Source organism: Grampus griseus, assembly GCF_964374135.1.
Source record: "Grampus griseus genome assembly, chromosome: 19".
Classification (NCBI taxonomy): Eukaryota; Metazoa; Chordata; class Mammalia; order Artiodactyla; family Delphinidae; genus Grampus; species Grampus griseus.
In genome coordinates this window covers 14553581-14570755 of record NC_139013.1, presented here as the reverse complement: position 1 = coordinate 14570755, position 17175 = coordinate 14553581, and the positions used below count along the sequence as shown (strand labels likewise).

The following is a 17175-nucleotide window of genomic DNA, read 5'->3' as shown; positions in this document are numbered from 1 at the left end:
CAAACACACTGCTGGACGCTCCTGATAACCCGTCCCCATCAGCCCCATTCCAGGCTGTCTGATTACTCTCCTTTAGTTTCCCTGGCGCGGTTCGGGTCTGAGACCCCTAGGTTACCGCTCCCCGATCAGCATAGGTCCCACACCACGGTAATCCACGGAGGAAGGCAAAAATGACGCCTTCCTCAGTCCGGAATATTCTCAGAGTGAGGTACAACTCTTAGAATAGTCCTGGCCGCCACTCTGTCCTTCACTGCGGAAAGCTCTGTGCAAGCAGCCAACCAAGACAATCTTCTACGTGGGCGAGCGCCTCACCTTTCCAGCTCTAGACTACATTTCCCAGAAGCTCTTGCGGCTCCAATCAACTTCCGGCGTGAATCCAGCGACATTTTTCTATTTCTCAGGGAATTTATGGCTCCCTGAGATTGGCCGGGCCCTAGGAGGAAGCTTGTCTCCGGGGTGTGGGGACTGTATCTGGATCTCCAGCCTCCTGGCAGCAATTCCGAGAGGGGAGAAGAAGTGTGGCTTGGCCCAGGCTGTGCAGAAAATCCGAGGGTCGAGTGACATCTTGTTCGAGCGGATCTGGCTCCGGACTACATTTCCCAGACACCCTGGCGGGTATAGGGCTGACCCTTCACTCGCCTGCGGGACCCTAGGCCTCCGGGGAAGGGGAAGTGCAAGGTGAGCAGCCTAGGTCCCGGGGGCTCGACTAGGTTCCGGAGGTGCACCCCTAGTAGTCTGAAGGGACGGTCCAGGCGGGTCCGGAGTCTCGGGCCTGTATGATTTGATAAGACTGGGGGAGGGTGAAGTGTGGGATTCCATGTGTGCGATTGTGACCTTATGTGACTGTGCGCGCTGTGTGCGCGTGTGATTGTATATCCCTGTGGTGGGTGTGTCACTGTGACTGACCATGCGCGCAGAGCTCTGTGTGCAGGTGTGACTGTGGATATCCTCGTTGTGGTGTGTGACTGTGAAAGTGTGCGACTCTGTGTGTGTAGATGTGACTGTGCCTCCGTAGTGGGACTGAGACTGTGTGTGTCCGTACAACTTTGTATCATTGTGTGTGTTGGGGCGGCGGGGAGTGCTGAGAATCTGTGATTATGTTGCTATGGCTGTGTTATCAGAGGGCTGCGTGTGATTGTGGTTTTATGAATGTTAGCAGTACTAAGTGTACTGATGTCTGACTGTGTGAGGATGTGTGAGTGTGATCATGTAACTTTTTGTGGCACTGAGTGTGCGGTTGGAGGGTGCCTGTAATTGTGCCAGGCTAACAGTGTGTATGTCCCAGTGGTTGATGTGTTAGGTCAGGACAGATTTTGTTCGTGGGCCGCAGACTTTTCCCCTTCTGAAACCAGGAATGCTCAGGACAGCCTAGACTCCTCTGACCTTTCTCCATCCTTCCTCTCCATGGGTGGCAGGTGTGGGTCCAGGGTAACCTCTGATCTGATCAGTCTGCGCCACGAGAAGGGCCTGGCATTTCATGATTCCTTTCTCCTTCCTCAGCTCTGCTTTTCTCAGAGAGGTCCCCAGGGAGAAGGAGGAATGGCTGTTGACCAAGCCAAATACAAGGTGCGCTGGGGTTTCCTTGTTGCTTTATAAGTACCCTGGTGCACCTATGCATGCTTTCCTAGGGTATAAACATACCAATGGAATTGCTGGGCCATAAGATACGTGTGTATTTTCAAATTTCCTAGATAATGCCGGACTGATTTTCAATATGGTTGTACCAGTTAAATTCTTACCAGCAGATTATAAGCACAGTCATCCTGTATTCTAATACTTGGTCACTTGGTATTTTAATTTTTGATGACTCTTCTCATATATCACGTGGTTTTAAAAGTATAACATACATTCCAAAAAGTACAGAAATGAAAGTATATGACTTGATGAATTTTAGAAAATGAGCATATTTGCTTAACCAGAGCTCAAATCAGATCAGGAAGTAGAACATTACCAGCATTCTAGAAGCCCGATTCTTGTTCCATCCACTCACTATCCACCTCTCCCAAAGATAACAATTATTCTGTTTTCTATAGCCATAGATTAATTTTACCTGTTCTTGAATTTTATATAAGTAGAATCACACAATATCCACTCTTTTGTGCTTGACTTCTTTTTATTCATCATTACATTTTACATATAATATGAATGTACTACTTAATAATATTATGTAGTATGAATATGTGAGACTCATCCATGTTGCTTCATGTAGTATAGGTCATTTATTATTGTTGTTGCTTAAAATTCCATTGTATGAACATACCACAATTTATTTATCCTTTCCATTATCTATTGGTATTTAAGCTGTTTTCAGATTGGACCTATTATGAGCAAGGCTGCTATGAACATTCTTGCACATGTCTTTTGGTGCACATATGAATGCATTTCTGTTGGGTATATCCCTAGGAGTAAAATTTCTGTGGCATAGGTTATGCAAATATTCAGCTTTAATATATACTGACAGTTTTTCTAAATAGTTGTATCAATTTACACTCCTGACTCACTCTCATTGTATGGGAATTAGACTGTGGGACAAGAAGCTTTACTAGAGATAAAGAACAATAGTTCATAATAAAAAGGTTAGACTACTAGTAAGATATTACAGTTCTAAATACATAGACCTTCATAAAATGACTTCAAGTATATTTGACGGAAGTAAAAGAAGTAGTAGACAAATCACAATCATAGTGGGGGATTTTTAGCACTTGTTTCAATAGCTGATAGAACAATCAGTAGAAACTGAGTAAAGCTATATAATATTTGGGCAGTGTGATTGACAAACTTGACTTAAATGATATATGTAGAACAGTGTACCTTACAACTACAGTATATATCCTTTTCAGATGCATATGAGACATTTATCCAAATTGATCATGTGCTGGACCATAAAAGAAATCTCAGTAACTTTCAAAGGATTGAAATAATACTGTATGTTTTCTGTCCACAGTGGAATTCAGCAGAAGTCAATAACAGAATGATATTTAGAAATATCCCAATGTTTGGGATTTAAACAATTGTATTTATAAATAACTGGTGAATCAAAGAAGAAATTGCAATGGAAATTAAAAATATTTTGAACTGAAAGATAATGAAAATATAACATCAAAATGTGGGGTGTTGCTAAAGCTAAACCTAAAGAAAATATATAGCTGTAAATGCATACTCTAGTAAAGAAGAATGTTGAAAAATTAATGATCTATGTTTTCATCTCAAGAAGTTAAGGAAATAAAACTGAATACTAAATTAAACCCAAAGAAAACAAAAAATAGGAAATAATAAGAATAAGAGCTCAATATAAATTTATGTATATTGAAATATAAAGTAAATATATAATTGAGAAAATTAATAACTCCAAAAGTTTATTTTGGGGAATCAATAAAAATTGATAAACCTCTATAAAAACTTAAAGAAAAAAGGGGAGATAAGACACAAATTACCAAATTAGATATGAGGAAAGAAAAAACACTACAGGATAGATTTAAAGCTGAGCTCCCAGTTTTTGGTCAGTACCTGGGACTAGGTTGTACAGTATAAGAGCATTAGAACCTGAGCTGGTGATCGTTAAGCTGAGTACCTTTTCAGCTTCATCAGACGTGTTGATTTCTGTTTTTAGTATAGATTTTTAATTTTGTAACTCAGTTTCTTTTTTTTTAAATTATTTATTTATTTTTGGCTGCATTGGCTCTTCGTTGCTGCACACAGGCTTTTCTCTAGTTGTGGCAAGCGGGGCTACTCTTTGTTGTGGTGTGCGGGCTTCTCATTGCAGTGGCTTCTCTTGTTGTAGATCATGGGCTCTAGGTGCATGGGCTTCAGTAATTGTGACACGTGGGCCCAGTAGTTGTGGCTTGCGGGCTCAGTTGCTCCATGGCATGTGGGATCTTCCTGGACCAGGGATCGAACCCGTGTCCTCTGCATTGGCAGGTGAATTCTTAACTACTGTGCCACCAGGGAAGTCCTGGGATTGACTCTTAATGGGGTTTCTTTTAGGGGAGATGAAAATGTTCTAAAATTGGATTGTGATGATATACTAAAAAACATTGAATTATATACTTTAAATGAGTAACTTACATGGTGTGTGAGGTATATCTCAATAAAAATTAGTGGATTAGAATCTAGATAAAACAATATTGTCTGTGACTTTATAATTGTTGAAGCCAGTTAGTGGGCACATGGAAGGTTTTTTATACTATTTAAATTCTACTTTTATGTATGTTTGGAAATTTCTGTATTAAAAAGTTAAAAAAAAAACTAACCTAATACCTAATAGTGAAATACTAGAAGCCTTCATAGTAATATCAGGGAGAAGGCACTATCAACAGTATTATTTAACATTTTTTTTCCTAAATCTATTAGAAAAGCAGTACTCCATAGGAAACAACTAGAGAACAATTGCTTTGTTCTTTCCCATAACTTCTACTATCAAGCTTCTCTGGGGGCCATTTGATTTCTTGCCCATGGATAAGCTTTTCAGTCAGTGTTAGATAATAAACAGTGTCCATTTCACCGAACTAATCAATACCATAAACTTTAAAGAAAAAGTTTAACCTTCTGACTCCTTGAGCTAGGAGTTTGCAGTGAGATAGCTTTGATGATTGCTTCTCTTTCCTTTTCCTGAACTTTTTCTCCATCCCACTAGGTATTATCAACTCCATATGGTAAGAGTATGTTTGATTTTGTACGAAGCTGCCAAGCTGTCTTCCAAACTGGCTGTACCATTTTGCATTCTCACCAGCAATGAATGAGAGTTCCTGTTGCTCCACATCCTGGCCAGCATTTGGTGTTATCAGTGTTCTGGATTTTGGCCATTCTAACTGGTATGTAGTGGAGGGAGCTTTTATTAAGACATTAAAACATATTTTTAAATTATATAGAGAATGTGGTACTGGCAAAATAATAAAGAGATCACTGAATCAAAATAGAATCACAAATAAATCTAAACATGTATCATCTATGATAAGGGTAGCATTTAAATCAGTAGACAAAATACATTCCATAGTCATCTATTCTAAGGCTCACTTTTTTTCCTCATTTCAACATACCTGAAATCAGGTTATATCTTAAATAGTTTCTTTCTTTCTTAGTGGCATATAAAATAATGGTGCGTTTTATGTCTTATGAAATATTATTCGCATGTGTTTTAGGTACACCAGGGTAGCCCTCTCTGGGGGGAAATGAAGTAGAATTCTTAACTCATTTCTTATACTAAAATAAAATTATAATTGCTAATCTTATTCCATTGTCTTTTACCAAATAATATTATACCAAAATAAAATAATAATTGATTAAAGATTTAAATGTAACAAATGAAAGCATTAAAATTAAAAAAGAGAAATTTATATAAATATGTATAGGTAAGAAAGATCTTACCCCAGAGCTAGAAAAGTTGACATTTTGACTGTTTTGTGTGGGTAAAACACATAAGCAAAGTTTTTTGTTTGTTTGTTTTGTTTTTTAACAAATCAGCTAGAACATAAGGATGAGGAGTGCCTCAGTGTGGGTATGGGTGCAGGGGTGTGGTGGGGGAATTTGACTTTCTCAGGCTTGGGAAATGAGACTTGATTAGGGAAGTCTTTAGTCCTTCTAATTAGATTGAACTGTGTTCCTGGCCAAAAGCACCATTTAGGTGAGTCTGGCTTGGGGACCTGAGGGCTGCAGAGGAGGGATCTGCTCAGGGCAAGTCATAGCAGCGCTGTCTTGGGTTCAGAGCAACAACAGCACTGAGATGGGGCAAGGTCTTGCTTGAATCACTGGCTGAGACAGGAACCTGGGTTGCTTGGGTGAAGGAGAGGCAATAGGAGTCTGTGTTTCTTTGGATCGACTAGCCAGGATCCATCTTACTGCAGCTAAAGCCTGGGGTTTCTGGAGCTGAGAGAGGAGGGGGATTTATTCCATACTCCCACTCACTAGAGTTATATCCTAAGACCAAGGGAAGTAGAGGTAGTTTTGCCTGGAGAGTCTGAAAACTGTAAAGCCAGTGTTGTTTCTAGAGCATTTCTTTGCTTCCCCAGGCCTGCCTTCTCAGAACACTATCCTTTTCCAGGAGAACAGCCCCAAGGAGGAGTGATCACCTCCTGTAATACTGAAAGCCATGGCCCAGGTGAGTTAGTTGATGCTCTTTCTTACCTTCCTGACATTCAGTTCTTTCTAAGAAAAAAAAAAAATTTTTTTTAAAGGGCATGTGAGCATTTGCTTTCTTTCTCCTGACATTTCTGGCTATGAGGGTTCCTTCAGGTCCCGGTCCCTATTTCCTCTCATTCTAGTCAGATAATCCTATTATCATTCCTAAGTGCTCCTCTTCTTTTGACTCAGTTTTAATATTTTCATTCAGTAAATAATTGAGCATCTCTTTTCTCAGCCCTTTCCCAGGGACTATGATGGAGAAGAAATGCATTTTCTTAAAGGAAACAAGAGTAGATTTGTAGAATAAACTGTCCTGTCTGGGCAGTGATTTGACAAGGTGGAGGTATGAGTTGCTTAGCTGAGACAAACATGGAAAAGCCAAGATTATCTCTACAGATCAGTACTCTCCAGTAAAATAGGACGGGAGGTGGTATTGGTAGCTCCAAATATTAGAGTGTTGCAAGGTCTCCTGGTTTATGGGGCTTGGAGGATTGTTGGGTTGGTAGCTGATACAGGCAGATCTCTATGACTCTTTTAGGGTATCCATGAAGAAGTCGAATTTAAGTTTGAACAGGAAGTGTGAGTCATGAGGAATTTCCAAATGAATCACCAATTCTCTTTATCTCAGAAATAAGGATAAGGATGATGGATGATTATAGTGAGTTCAGCCACTTCATAAATTGTTGAGATCAGAGGTCTCAGAAGAACCTTCTTTAGAAAGCTTTGTTATAATAAACTCCAGACACAGAAAAGTAGTCTTGTGAACTACCATATGCTCACCATTTAAGTTTCAATTATTATCAACTCACAGTCAATCTTGTTTCATCCATACCTCTACTTGTTTCTTCCATGCACACTCCCTTAACCTCACTCCCACACACAGGATTTTTTTGAAGCAAATTCAAATTGGTACGTATCTCTCAAGGATAAGGTTTATTTTTTTTAAAAAAAAATCATTATGCCATTATTGCATCTGAAAAAGTTAAAAATCATTTGTTAATATCAATATCCAGTCAATGTTCAACTTTTCATAACTGTCTACTTTTTAAATCATTTATTTGAATTAGAATCCAGAGAAGGACTGTGCACTGCAATTGGTTAATATGTCTCTCCAGTCTCTTACTTTGTAGGTACCCCTTCCATCTCTTTTCTTTCTGTGCAGTTTTTGTTGGGAAAGAAAAACAGATTCATTTGTCCACTGTTTGGATTTTGCTGATTTCTTCTCTCTGGTATCATTTAAGTGTTTCCTGAGAGTCAGTAGTTAGGTCTAGAAACATGGTCAGATTCAGTTGGGATTTTTTTGTCAGGAATATTTCCTAGGTGGTGATGTGTGATTCCATTAGGGGGCGTATTATTTCTGGTTCTCTTTCCTTTTGTAATGTTAGCCACCAGTGATGATTATTGTCTAGATTTATTAATTCATTAGAGGTTGCAAAATGATATCTAAATTCTGTCATTCCTTCTTCATAGATTAGGTAGAGTACTATCTGTAAAGTAAAATGTCTCATCAACTGTTTGATTACCCTAAAGGACAGTTTGTATGGAAAAGAATGTTTGATTCTTACCCCTTATTTAGCAGTTTTTAAAATAATGAGTTGGTTTCTTAGAATCCTACAAAGATGGCTAGTAATTTTTTGTTCAATATTGTTATGAGCTCATGGATTTAAACATTTTTGATCTCATCAGTCCATTACATTTGATCCTCAAATTATGCTGTCTTTGGCCAATGGGAGGCTTTTCAAGTAGGCTCCTGTGTCCTTTTAACATGATTCTAGTAGTTTTTGATAGCTCTCTTGTTTTCTGATACAACAGAATGTTCAGACTCATCCTGTGCATTTGACTCAATTCTGAAATTGTCTCCTTCCCAACTTTGGTTACTTTTATTTGAATACGATACTTAGAGACTACAATCTAGACACTAGGGATGCTCATCACTACTGGGTTAATTATTGTTTCTAGGCCTTTTCTATGGACTGAGTGAGGAATTTTTTTTTTTAATACAAACTAAACTGACAACTCTTGCACCTATTTCTAGGATCTAAAGATTCTGGTTCTTAGTGACACCCATATAATTGCTCTTTGCTTTACTCCCAAATATAAGCACAGTAGTCTCTGAAATATTTCTTTTTGTTACACAAATAATACACGTGTCTGTTGTTTCAGGGATCAGTGATGTTCAGTGATGTGTCTGTAGACTTCTCTCAAGAGGAGTGGGAATTCCTGGACCCTGCTCAGAGGGACTTGTACAGAGATGTGATGTTGGAGAACTATAGCAATCTGGTGTCAGTGGGTAAGGGCATCTATCCCAGTAATTTTGAGTTCTCTGGAATGTCTGTTTCTTCCACAGTGAATTTCTCAGCTGCTTTTCGAGCTACCCACTGAATTTCTGCTCCCTGTTCCCAAGTAAATGGTTTGAACTGAAATGAAAAGGAAGAGTGGGAAATGGGCAGCTCCAATTGGCTGTGGCTGAGCTTCATCCTCTTTGTTTGACTGTTCCTGTAGTGGCATCTCTTCCTTGGTCATCAAGGGACTGGATCTTACTTCTGGATCAGATTTACCCACAGCGTAACCATGTTCCGTATCTTTTCTTGTGAGCAGGACTTTACATTCCTAAGCCTCAAGTTATCTCCTTATTGGAACAGGGGAAAGAGCCCTGGATGATTGGCAGAGAGCTGACAAGAGGCCTGTGTTCAGGTGAGTGAGAAATGATTGGACAGAAGCAGGACACTACAGGCAATAACTCAGTTGATCAGTGAAGAAACAGCACCTTTGAGATGTTATCTTGGAAGCTCCCATCAAAACCATAGGCCTGTGGGAAAAACTAAGTCTTTTTAGCACGAGTTTACAAATGACCTGTTTCATTCCTTCCCTCACTTACTGCTTTCTACTACTCTTCTCCACTCCCCCTCTTAATTTCAAGTAGAAGGTGCCCTTCACATCCCCCACAAAGAAAACTCTTTTACCCATATTTTAGATTCAGTTCCTTGCTAGCTTTTCTTCCTCTTCGACTCATCTAAATGTTTTCTGTTACAACTCCCAAAATAGTTTATGTGTGTGTGCATGCGTGGGCGCATGTCTGCGTGTATCTGCACTGCCCCTCCCTTCCAAGTACTAGTCTTCCTTATAGCTGCTGGCCAATGATTTGGGTTCCTTTGGATAGAATTGAGGGAGTTCATGAACTTGGATGAAAAGAAAAAAATGCATCTTTATATTTAGTATCCTCTAATTGAAATTTAGCATCTCTTCCTGTTATGGTATATGCAACAAACCGTAGTAGTGTTAGTAGTTCCTGTGACTTTGACATGAATGGAAATCACAGATATTTTCATATCATTTTATTGTTGCTGTAGACGTATTGAAATACCATTTATGCTCATCACTATTTCAGAATTACTATAGTATTAGGCTCACTGCTAGGTCTTACTCTTTAATGTGTTTATAAAGAAGAAAACTCCAGGCAGAGGGAAGAACCCCGGTGAAGGCCCTTCTAGGAGGGGAAAACTTGGTGTGTTTGAAGAACTGAAAGAAAGCTAGCGTTGTTGGGGCCCAAGAACAAGCATGAGTGGAGTGTGAGTCGAGATTGGAGAGACAAGTAGGAACCACATTATTCAGCCTTTGCCAGTGGTTATGAGGAGTTTGGATTTTGAGCAGTGGAAGGCCAGGCCAAATGTCATTTTTGTGCCTGAAGAGATTAAAGACTGTGCAAACTTGGTGGGGATCTGGGTTAGGAGGCTACTTGAGTGGTCTGAGTAACAGATGATTCTGGTTTGGGATAGGGTATTGGCAGTGGAGATAGAAAAGCTACTGAAGAGCTTAACTAGATGAAAGTTGCTGAAAGATCCTATGGAGGTAGGAGGAAGAAGAACATGCTGAAATGAATTCCCTGTTTCTGGCTTGAGATGTTCTAATAGGCTCCATTTTGATATCTTCACACTGTTTAATTTGCCTAAAATCTCCATTTTGGGTAAGAAATTGCTTTATAATAATAGTTATCAAATACTGAACACTTTACTCAAAGACATTCACTTACACTTTTCCTCACACTCTTAGTAATCATGAATTAAGGATTATCTCCCTTTTACAGGTGAAATGGGGACTAGAAAGGTTAAATAATTGCCTAGGAACCTATAGTAAGTAACTCTCAGTGATGGGACTCAGCTCTCATCAATCTGCTTCTGACTCCTGTCATCTTTCCATGGTAGTATCTTGCACTGTGTCTTATTATTATTATTTTTTACAATCCTTGTATGAAACTCCTGAGAATTATTTTTCCCTTATATTGTTCTTTTTTTAAATTGAAGTATAGTTGATTTACAATGTTGTGTTAGTTTCTGGTATACGGCAAAGTGATTCAGTTATACATATATATATATTTTTTCAGATTCTTTTTCATTATAGTTTATTGTAAGATATTGAATATAGTTCCCTGTGCCATACAGTAGGACCTAGTTGTTTATTTTATGTATAGTAGTTTGTATCTGCTAATCCCAAACTTCTCATTTATTCCCTCCCCCATATTTCCTCTTTGGTAACCATAAGTTTGTTTTCTAGGTCTGTGAATCTGTTTCTGTTTTGTAAATAAGTTCATTTGTATCATTTTTTTAAATTCCACATATAAGTGATATCATACAGTATTTGTCTAACTTACTTCACTTAGTATGATCATCTCTAGGTCCATCCATGTTGCTGCAAATGGCATTGTTTCATTCTTTTTGTGGCTGAGTAATATTCCATTGTGTGTGTATGTATGTATGTGTGTGTGTATATATATATACCACATCTTCTTTATCCATTCATCTGTCAGTGGACATTTAGCTTGCTTCTATGTCTTGGCTATTATAAATAGTGCTGTTATGAACATTGGGGGGCATGTATCTTTTCAAATTATAGTTTTCATCTTTTCTGGATATATGCCTGGAGTGGGATTGCTGGATCATATGGTAACTCTATTTTTAGTTTTTTAAGGAACCACCATACTATTCTCCCTAGTGGCTGCACCAATTTACATTCCCACCAATAGTGTATAAGGGCTCCCTTTCTCCACACCCTCTCTAGTATTTATTATTTGTAGACTTTTGGATGATGGCCATTCTGACAGTTGTGAGGTAATATCTTATTGTGGTTTTGATTTGCATTTCCCTGATGATTAGCAATGTTGAGCATATTTTCATGTGCCTGTTGGCCATCTGAATGTCTTCTTTGTTTTTTTTCTGGCTGTGTTGGGTCTTCATTGCTCTGTATGGGCTTTCTCTCTAGTTATGGCGAGTGGGGGCTACTCTTCATTGAGGTGCACGGGCTTCTCATTGCAGTGGCTTCTCTTGTTGCAGAGCAAGAGCTCTAGGTGCATGGTTTCAGCAGTTGTAGCATGCGGGCTCAGTTTATTGCAGCACATGGGCTCTGGGGCGTGTGGGCTTCAGTAGTCGCAGCTAATGGGCTCAGTAGTTGTGGCATGCGGACTCTAGGGTGTGCGGGCTTCAGTAGTTGTGGTGCACAGGCTTAGTAGTTGTGGCTTGCAAGCTGTAGAGCACAGGCTCAGTAGTTGTGGAGCACAGGCTTAGTTGCTCCATGGCATGTGAGATCTTCCTGGACCAGGAATCGAACATGTGTCCCCTGCATTGGCAGGCGGATTCTTAACCACTGCGCCACCAGGGAAGTCCCCTGAATGTCTTCTTTGGAGAAATGTCTATTTAGATCTTCTGCCCATTTTTGATTGGGTTGATTTTTTAAAAAAATATTTATCTATTTATTTGGTTGCACAGGGTCTTAGTTGCAGCATGTGGGATCTTCATTGCTGCATGAGAACTCTTAGTTGCAGCATGTGGGATCTAGTTCCCTGACCAGGGATCAAACTCGGGCCCCCTGCATTGGGAGCACAGAGTCTTATCCACTGGACAACGAGGGAAGTCCCGATTGGGTTGATTTTTTGATATTGAGCTGTATGAGCTATTTGTATATTTTGCAAATTAAGCTCTTGTTGGTGGTGTTGTTTGCAAATATTTTCACCCATTCCATAGGTTGTCTTTTCATTTTGTTTATTGTTTCCTTTGCTGTTGCACTGTGTCTTTTTTCTCTCTGTCTGCCTTAAACTTCAGGAGTCTCCCCTCTCAGTCACTGCAGTGGTACATGAGCAAGTCTCTCCCTTGTCCTAAGATCAGCATCACAGAATTCCAAGGCAAACAGTATTTTCACTGAATCCCCAGAACATAGCATGCTCTGAGTCTTCCCTATCTGCCACTCACATCAAATCAGTTCATTGACTTATCTTAGGCTGTTCCCCCATCTGGCTGACCCTCTGTAATCGCTTTTAAGTTGCATCTAGTATGCCCTTTATTATGGACCCTATTCTGTTTTATCCCCAACTGGCTGTACTGCAGTTTAATGCTGACACTAACTACCCAGAGTTAGCTTAGACCCCATAGGTTAACAGCCAGTCTTACACAAGACTGCCCTCACTTCTGACACCAGCTGCAAGTCTCAGGGGTTCCTCAGACCACCCACACTTCTGACCAACTGGCTATAAATTTGGGATTTCCATGGCCCCTGCAGGCTTTGCTAGAATGACTCACAGAACTTAGGAAAGCTCTGTACTTACTGTACTTACAGTAAAACAATTGCAGTTTTACTGTAAAGGATACATATCAGATGAGTTAGGGTAGGCTTCTGGAGGCAGAGGTTCCATAACCTCTCCCTGTGAAGTCAAAGTGTGTCACCCTCCTGGTGAAGCGCCTCAGTGTGTTCACCAACCAAAAATCTCCATTGAGCTTCGGTGTCCAGAGTTTTTATCAGGGCTTAATTACATTGGCATGATTGATTAAGGCATTGGCCACTCAATCTCTAGCCTCTCTCTCCACCCCAGAGGTCAAGAAGCTGAAAGTCCCAATCCTCTAATCATATGCTGGGTCTTTCTAGTGACCATTGCCCATCCTAAAACTATCTAGGGGTCCACCATGAGTCACCTCATTAGCATAATGAAAACACTGCTATCACTCAGGAAATTCAAAGGGTTTTTCAAGCTCTGTGTTAGGAACTGGGGACAAAGACCAAATTCATACTTTATTATACTACAGAGCCCAAGAATCTCCCCCTATATGCGTTTATTCCTCTCAGTAGACCTTTAATGGAGGTAACAAATTGTCCACTTTTTGTAATATATATAGTATGATGATGTACTCTGTTTCTTACATACACATACATACAAGCTTATAGAGATGTATATAAAACTAGTCATCTTTTAATATGCCCAAGCATTGTATATTTATCAACTTTTCAGATGATTCTGATCCACATCAGTATTTGAGAATCATTGTGGTTTCCTATTTCCATAGTCTCCTCCTGCTGCTTCCTGCATTATATCTCCTTAATTTTGTGCATTTCTTGTCCATTTTTCAGATTAAACAGATATACTTGAGAACTCTATGTCATTCACTACCAGATATTATTTTCACTTTAGTTTTTCCATTTCTATTTTAAAAGTTTAACTTTTCACAAATGAGGTGGGGGAAGAATATTTACCATTTTATTTTCTTTCAGATCTGGAGTCAATGTGTGAAACCAAGTTATTATCACTAAAGAAGGAAGTTTATGAAATAGAATCATGCCAGAGGGAGATGATGGGACTTACAAAGCATGGCCTTGAATACTCCAGTTTTAGAGATGTTTTGGAATATAGAAACCACTTTGAAAGACAAGTGGGATATCAAAATGGGCATTTCAGCCAAGAAATATTCACTCATGAATACATGCCCACATCTATTCAACAGACATTCTTTACTCTACATCAAATAATTAACAGTGAAGAGAAACCATATGAATGTAAGAAATGTGGAAAGATCTTTAGTCAGAATTCACAATTTCTTCAACATCAGAGAATTCATATTGGCGAAAAATCTTATGAATGTAAGGAGTGTGGGAAATTCTTTAGTTGTGGCTCACATGTTACTCGACATCTGAAAATTCATACCGGTGAAAAACCCTTTGAATGTAAAGAATGTGGAAAGGCCTTCAGCTGTAGCTCATACCTTTCTCAACATCAGAGAATTCATACCGGTAAGAAACCCTATGAATGTAAGGAATGCGGGAAGGCCTTTAGTTATTGCTCAAATCTTATTGACCATCAGAGAATTCACACTGGTGAAAAACCGTATGAATGTAAAGTATGTGGGAAAGCCTTTACTAAGAGCTCACAGCTTTTTCAACATGTGAGAATTCATACAGGTGAGAAACCCTATGAATGTAAGGAATGTGGCAAAGCTTTTACTCAGAGCTCAAAGCTTGTACAGCATCAGAGAATTCATACAGGTGAGAAACCCTATGAGTGCAAAGAATGTGGCAAAGCCTTTAGTAGTGGCTCAGCACTTACTAATCATCAGAGAATTCACACTGGGGAGAAACCCTATGATTGTAAGGAATGTGGGAAGGCTTTTACTCAGAGCTCACAACTTCGTCAGCATCAGAGAATTCATGCTGGTGAGAAACCTTTTGAATGTCTTGAATGTGGGAAGGCCTTTACTCAGAACTCACAGCTTTTTCAACACCAGAGAATTCATACAGATGAAAAACCATATGAATGTAATGAATGTGGAAAGGCCTTTAATAAATGCTCAAACCTTACTCGACACCTCAGAATTCATACTGGTGAAAAGCCCTATAACTGTAAGGAATGTGGAAAGGCATTTAGTAGTGGCTCAGATCTCATACGTCATCAGGGAATTCATACTGATGAATAATAAAGACTAAAGCTCTTGTCACCTTCCTGATATTTTAAACAACAACAACAAAAATTCATGTGTGATAGCTACCCTCTTTCACTATTTTTTGTTTCTTAATTTTATTTTATATTTCTTTTTAATCCAAATATATTTTACTCTAAGTTATGAATTTGGGTTCTAAATTGACATTTGCCTGTCTCTCCCCCTTACTTCCCCAACCCCATCTTGTACTAATAGCAGTTCAACAATTTTTTCCTTTCCTATTATTTTGTTCTACCTTCTTGGAGATAGATTATATTCCTGTTTATATTTGCTTGAGTCTTAAGTCTATGCTTTCTTCTCTGATATATATATTTGTGCTTATACCAACATCACACTGTTTAAATTGTGTGACCTTGTATTTTGTAATTCCTTGTAGAATTAATTACAATATAACCTTTTTTTGAAGTCACTGTTAGTCTTTTTGTGTCATTTCACAAATTTATATTTTTTATTATAAAACAGAATATCAGAAAACTAGAAATTAAAAAAGCCAAGATTAATTGTAATTATATGAACTATAGATGATGACTCTCAAGTTGGTAGAGCAAATCCTACCAGACTTTGTTTTTAAAGAAAATGTAGTCATGGTACACATGTTGCACCTTCACCTGATACACATGTGTTGGCTTTTATAATGCTATAAAATATGATTGCCATTTCAGTAAATATAGATTTTTATCTTTATCGATGTACTTAATGACTTTTTAAAATGACCTTATTTATTATTCATGTTATGGTTGCATCTAATTGTTTTCAGTTATAAAATCTTCCCTGACTAATATGACCCAAAATTTATCTTCGGATGCTTGTTTTTTTCCTTTTAAAGCATCTATTTTAGTTGCTGAAATTATCCATATTTTCTCCTTTATAAACTGTTTTGTTCCTTTTCATCAACCCTAACCCTAAGCTCATACTAGAAAGGTAATTAACTACTGTTACCAGTATTATTTAGGCTTCCAGGTTTTTTAAACTTTTTACTTATATATGTTAGTGACATTTTATTTCTTATGTATTAGTAAATATAATCACGTTCTATGTATTGGTTTGTTGTGAGGATTCAATGAGTTAATAAAGTATTTAGAACTTTTCCTATCATGTAGTAAATGTTTAGTAAAAGTCCACTATTATCATTGATACACCCATTTTCATAATTATCGTCATTATTATTTGTGGAAAGGATTTTAACCATGTTGTTTACTTTTGTCTAAATCCAAGAATTAATAATGAAAAAAGAGAAATAAGTGTAATGAACATAGGAAAGCTTTCCCCATCACTCATTATTCTGCATGAAATTTCAAAAGGGGAAAAAAAAAGTTTGCGTGGGTAATCTACATTCAGACTTTATTTTCTATGCTGCACAAAGACTAATACCCTGTTGATACAATGATGGGTAGTTGAAAGCACAGTCAAATAAGCAGGAAGAGATAAGAATATTTTTCCTAATAATTAGTTTCCAAAAAAGAAAATATACAGGGCACATTATTTGACCAGAATGGGGGAAACAGTAACAAAAGGAAGGCCAGCAAATATCTGAATATTAATTTAGTGTCCCCTCTTGGTTAACATGGGTTAAGGAACTAAAACCTTAATATACACATTATTTAAACGTGAATGAATATGAGAACACAATTGAAAAACCTGTGGGACTTCCCTGGTGTCCAGTGGGTAAGACTCCGTGCTCCCAATGCAGGGGCCCAGGGTTCAATTCCTGGTCAGGGAACTAGATCCCACATGCATGCTGCAACTAAGAGTCCACATGCCACAACTAAGAGTCTGTGTGCCGCAACTAAAGATCTCGCATGCCGCAATGAAGATCCTGTGTGCCACAGCTAAGACCTGGCCCAGCCAAAATGAATAAATATTAAAAAAAAACAAACCTGTGAGTGGCAGCCAAAGTTGTATTGGAAGTTTTATAACCCAGTGTGCATGCATACATTAAAATACTAGACTTTTCCGGGAAGTGGCCTGAGATGACCTGACCTCTAAAAATGGCTCACTATTCACTTGGCCCAGAAAACGCCACAAAATCATGCAAGTCAAGAGGTTCAAATCTTGTGTTCACTTTAAGAACACTCGTGAAACTGCCCAGGCCATTAAGGGTATGCATATCTGAAAAGCCACCAAGTATCTGAAGGATGTCACTTTAAAGAAGCAATGTGTGCTATTCCATCGTTACAAAGGTGGAGGTGGTAGGTGTGCCCAGGCCCAACACTGGGGCTGAATGCAGGGTCGGTGGCCTAAAAAGAGTGCTGAATTTTTACTGCACATGCTCAAAAATGCAGAGAGTAATGCTGAACTTAAGGGCTTA

General features: G+C 38.7%; 1 protein-coding gene across 5 annotated transcripts; it reads left to right on the top strand.

The window, feature by feature from the left end:
• The first annotated feature begins 628 nt into the window (after positions 1–628).
• ZNF383 (zinc finger protein 383) lies at positions 629–15677 on the top strand. Of its 5 annotated transcripts, none has more exons than XM_082676577.1 (7): positions 629–678; positions 1501–1566; positions 4730–4811; positions 6006–6094; positions 8281–8407; positions 8716–8811; positions 13648–15677. In XM_082676577.1, exons 4-7 carry the CDS (start codon positions 6086–6088, stop codon positions 14841–14843), a joined length of 1428 nt encoding a protein of 475 aa, XP_082532703.1. In that variant the 5' UTR covers positions 629–678; positions 1501–1566; positions 4730–4811; positions 6006–6085; the 3' UTR covers positions 14844–15677. The 5 variants fall into 5 exon arrangements, with proteins under 5 accessions (XP_082532703.1, XP_082532702.1, XP_082532700.1 ...); XM_082676576.1 differs by having other exon boundaries at positions 4634–4811; positions 6038–6094; XM_082676574.1 differs by having other exon boundaries at positions 4634–4811.
• Positions 15678–17175: the final 1498 nt, after the last annotated feature.

Bases quoted from the DNA above. Each gene is read 5' to 3' on its own strand.
- ZNF383 (XM_082676577.1), top strand. The intron at 8,408-8,715 runs GTAAGGGCATCT...TCTTGTGAGCAG, and splicing joins TAGCAATCTGGTGTCAGTGG to GACTTTACATTCCTAAGCCT. The intron at 8,812-13,647 runs GTGAGTGAGAAA...ATTTTCTTTCAG, and splicing joins GACAAGAGGCCTGTGTTCAG to ATCTGGAGTCAATGTGTGAA.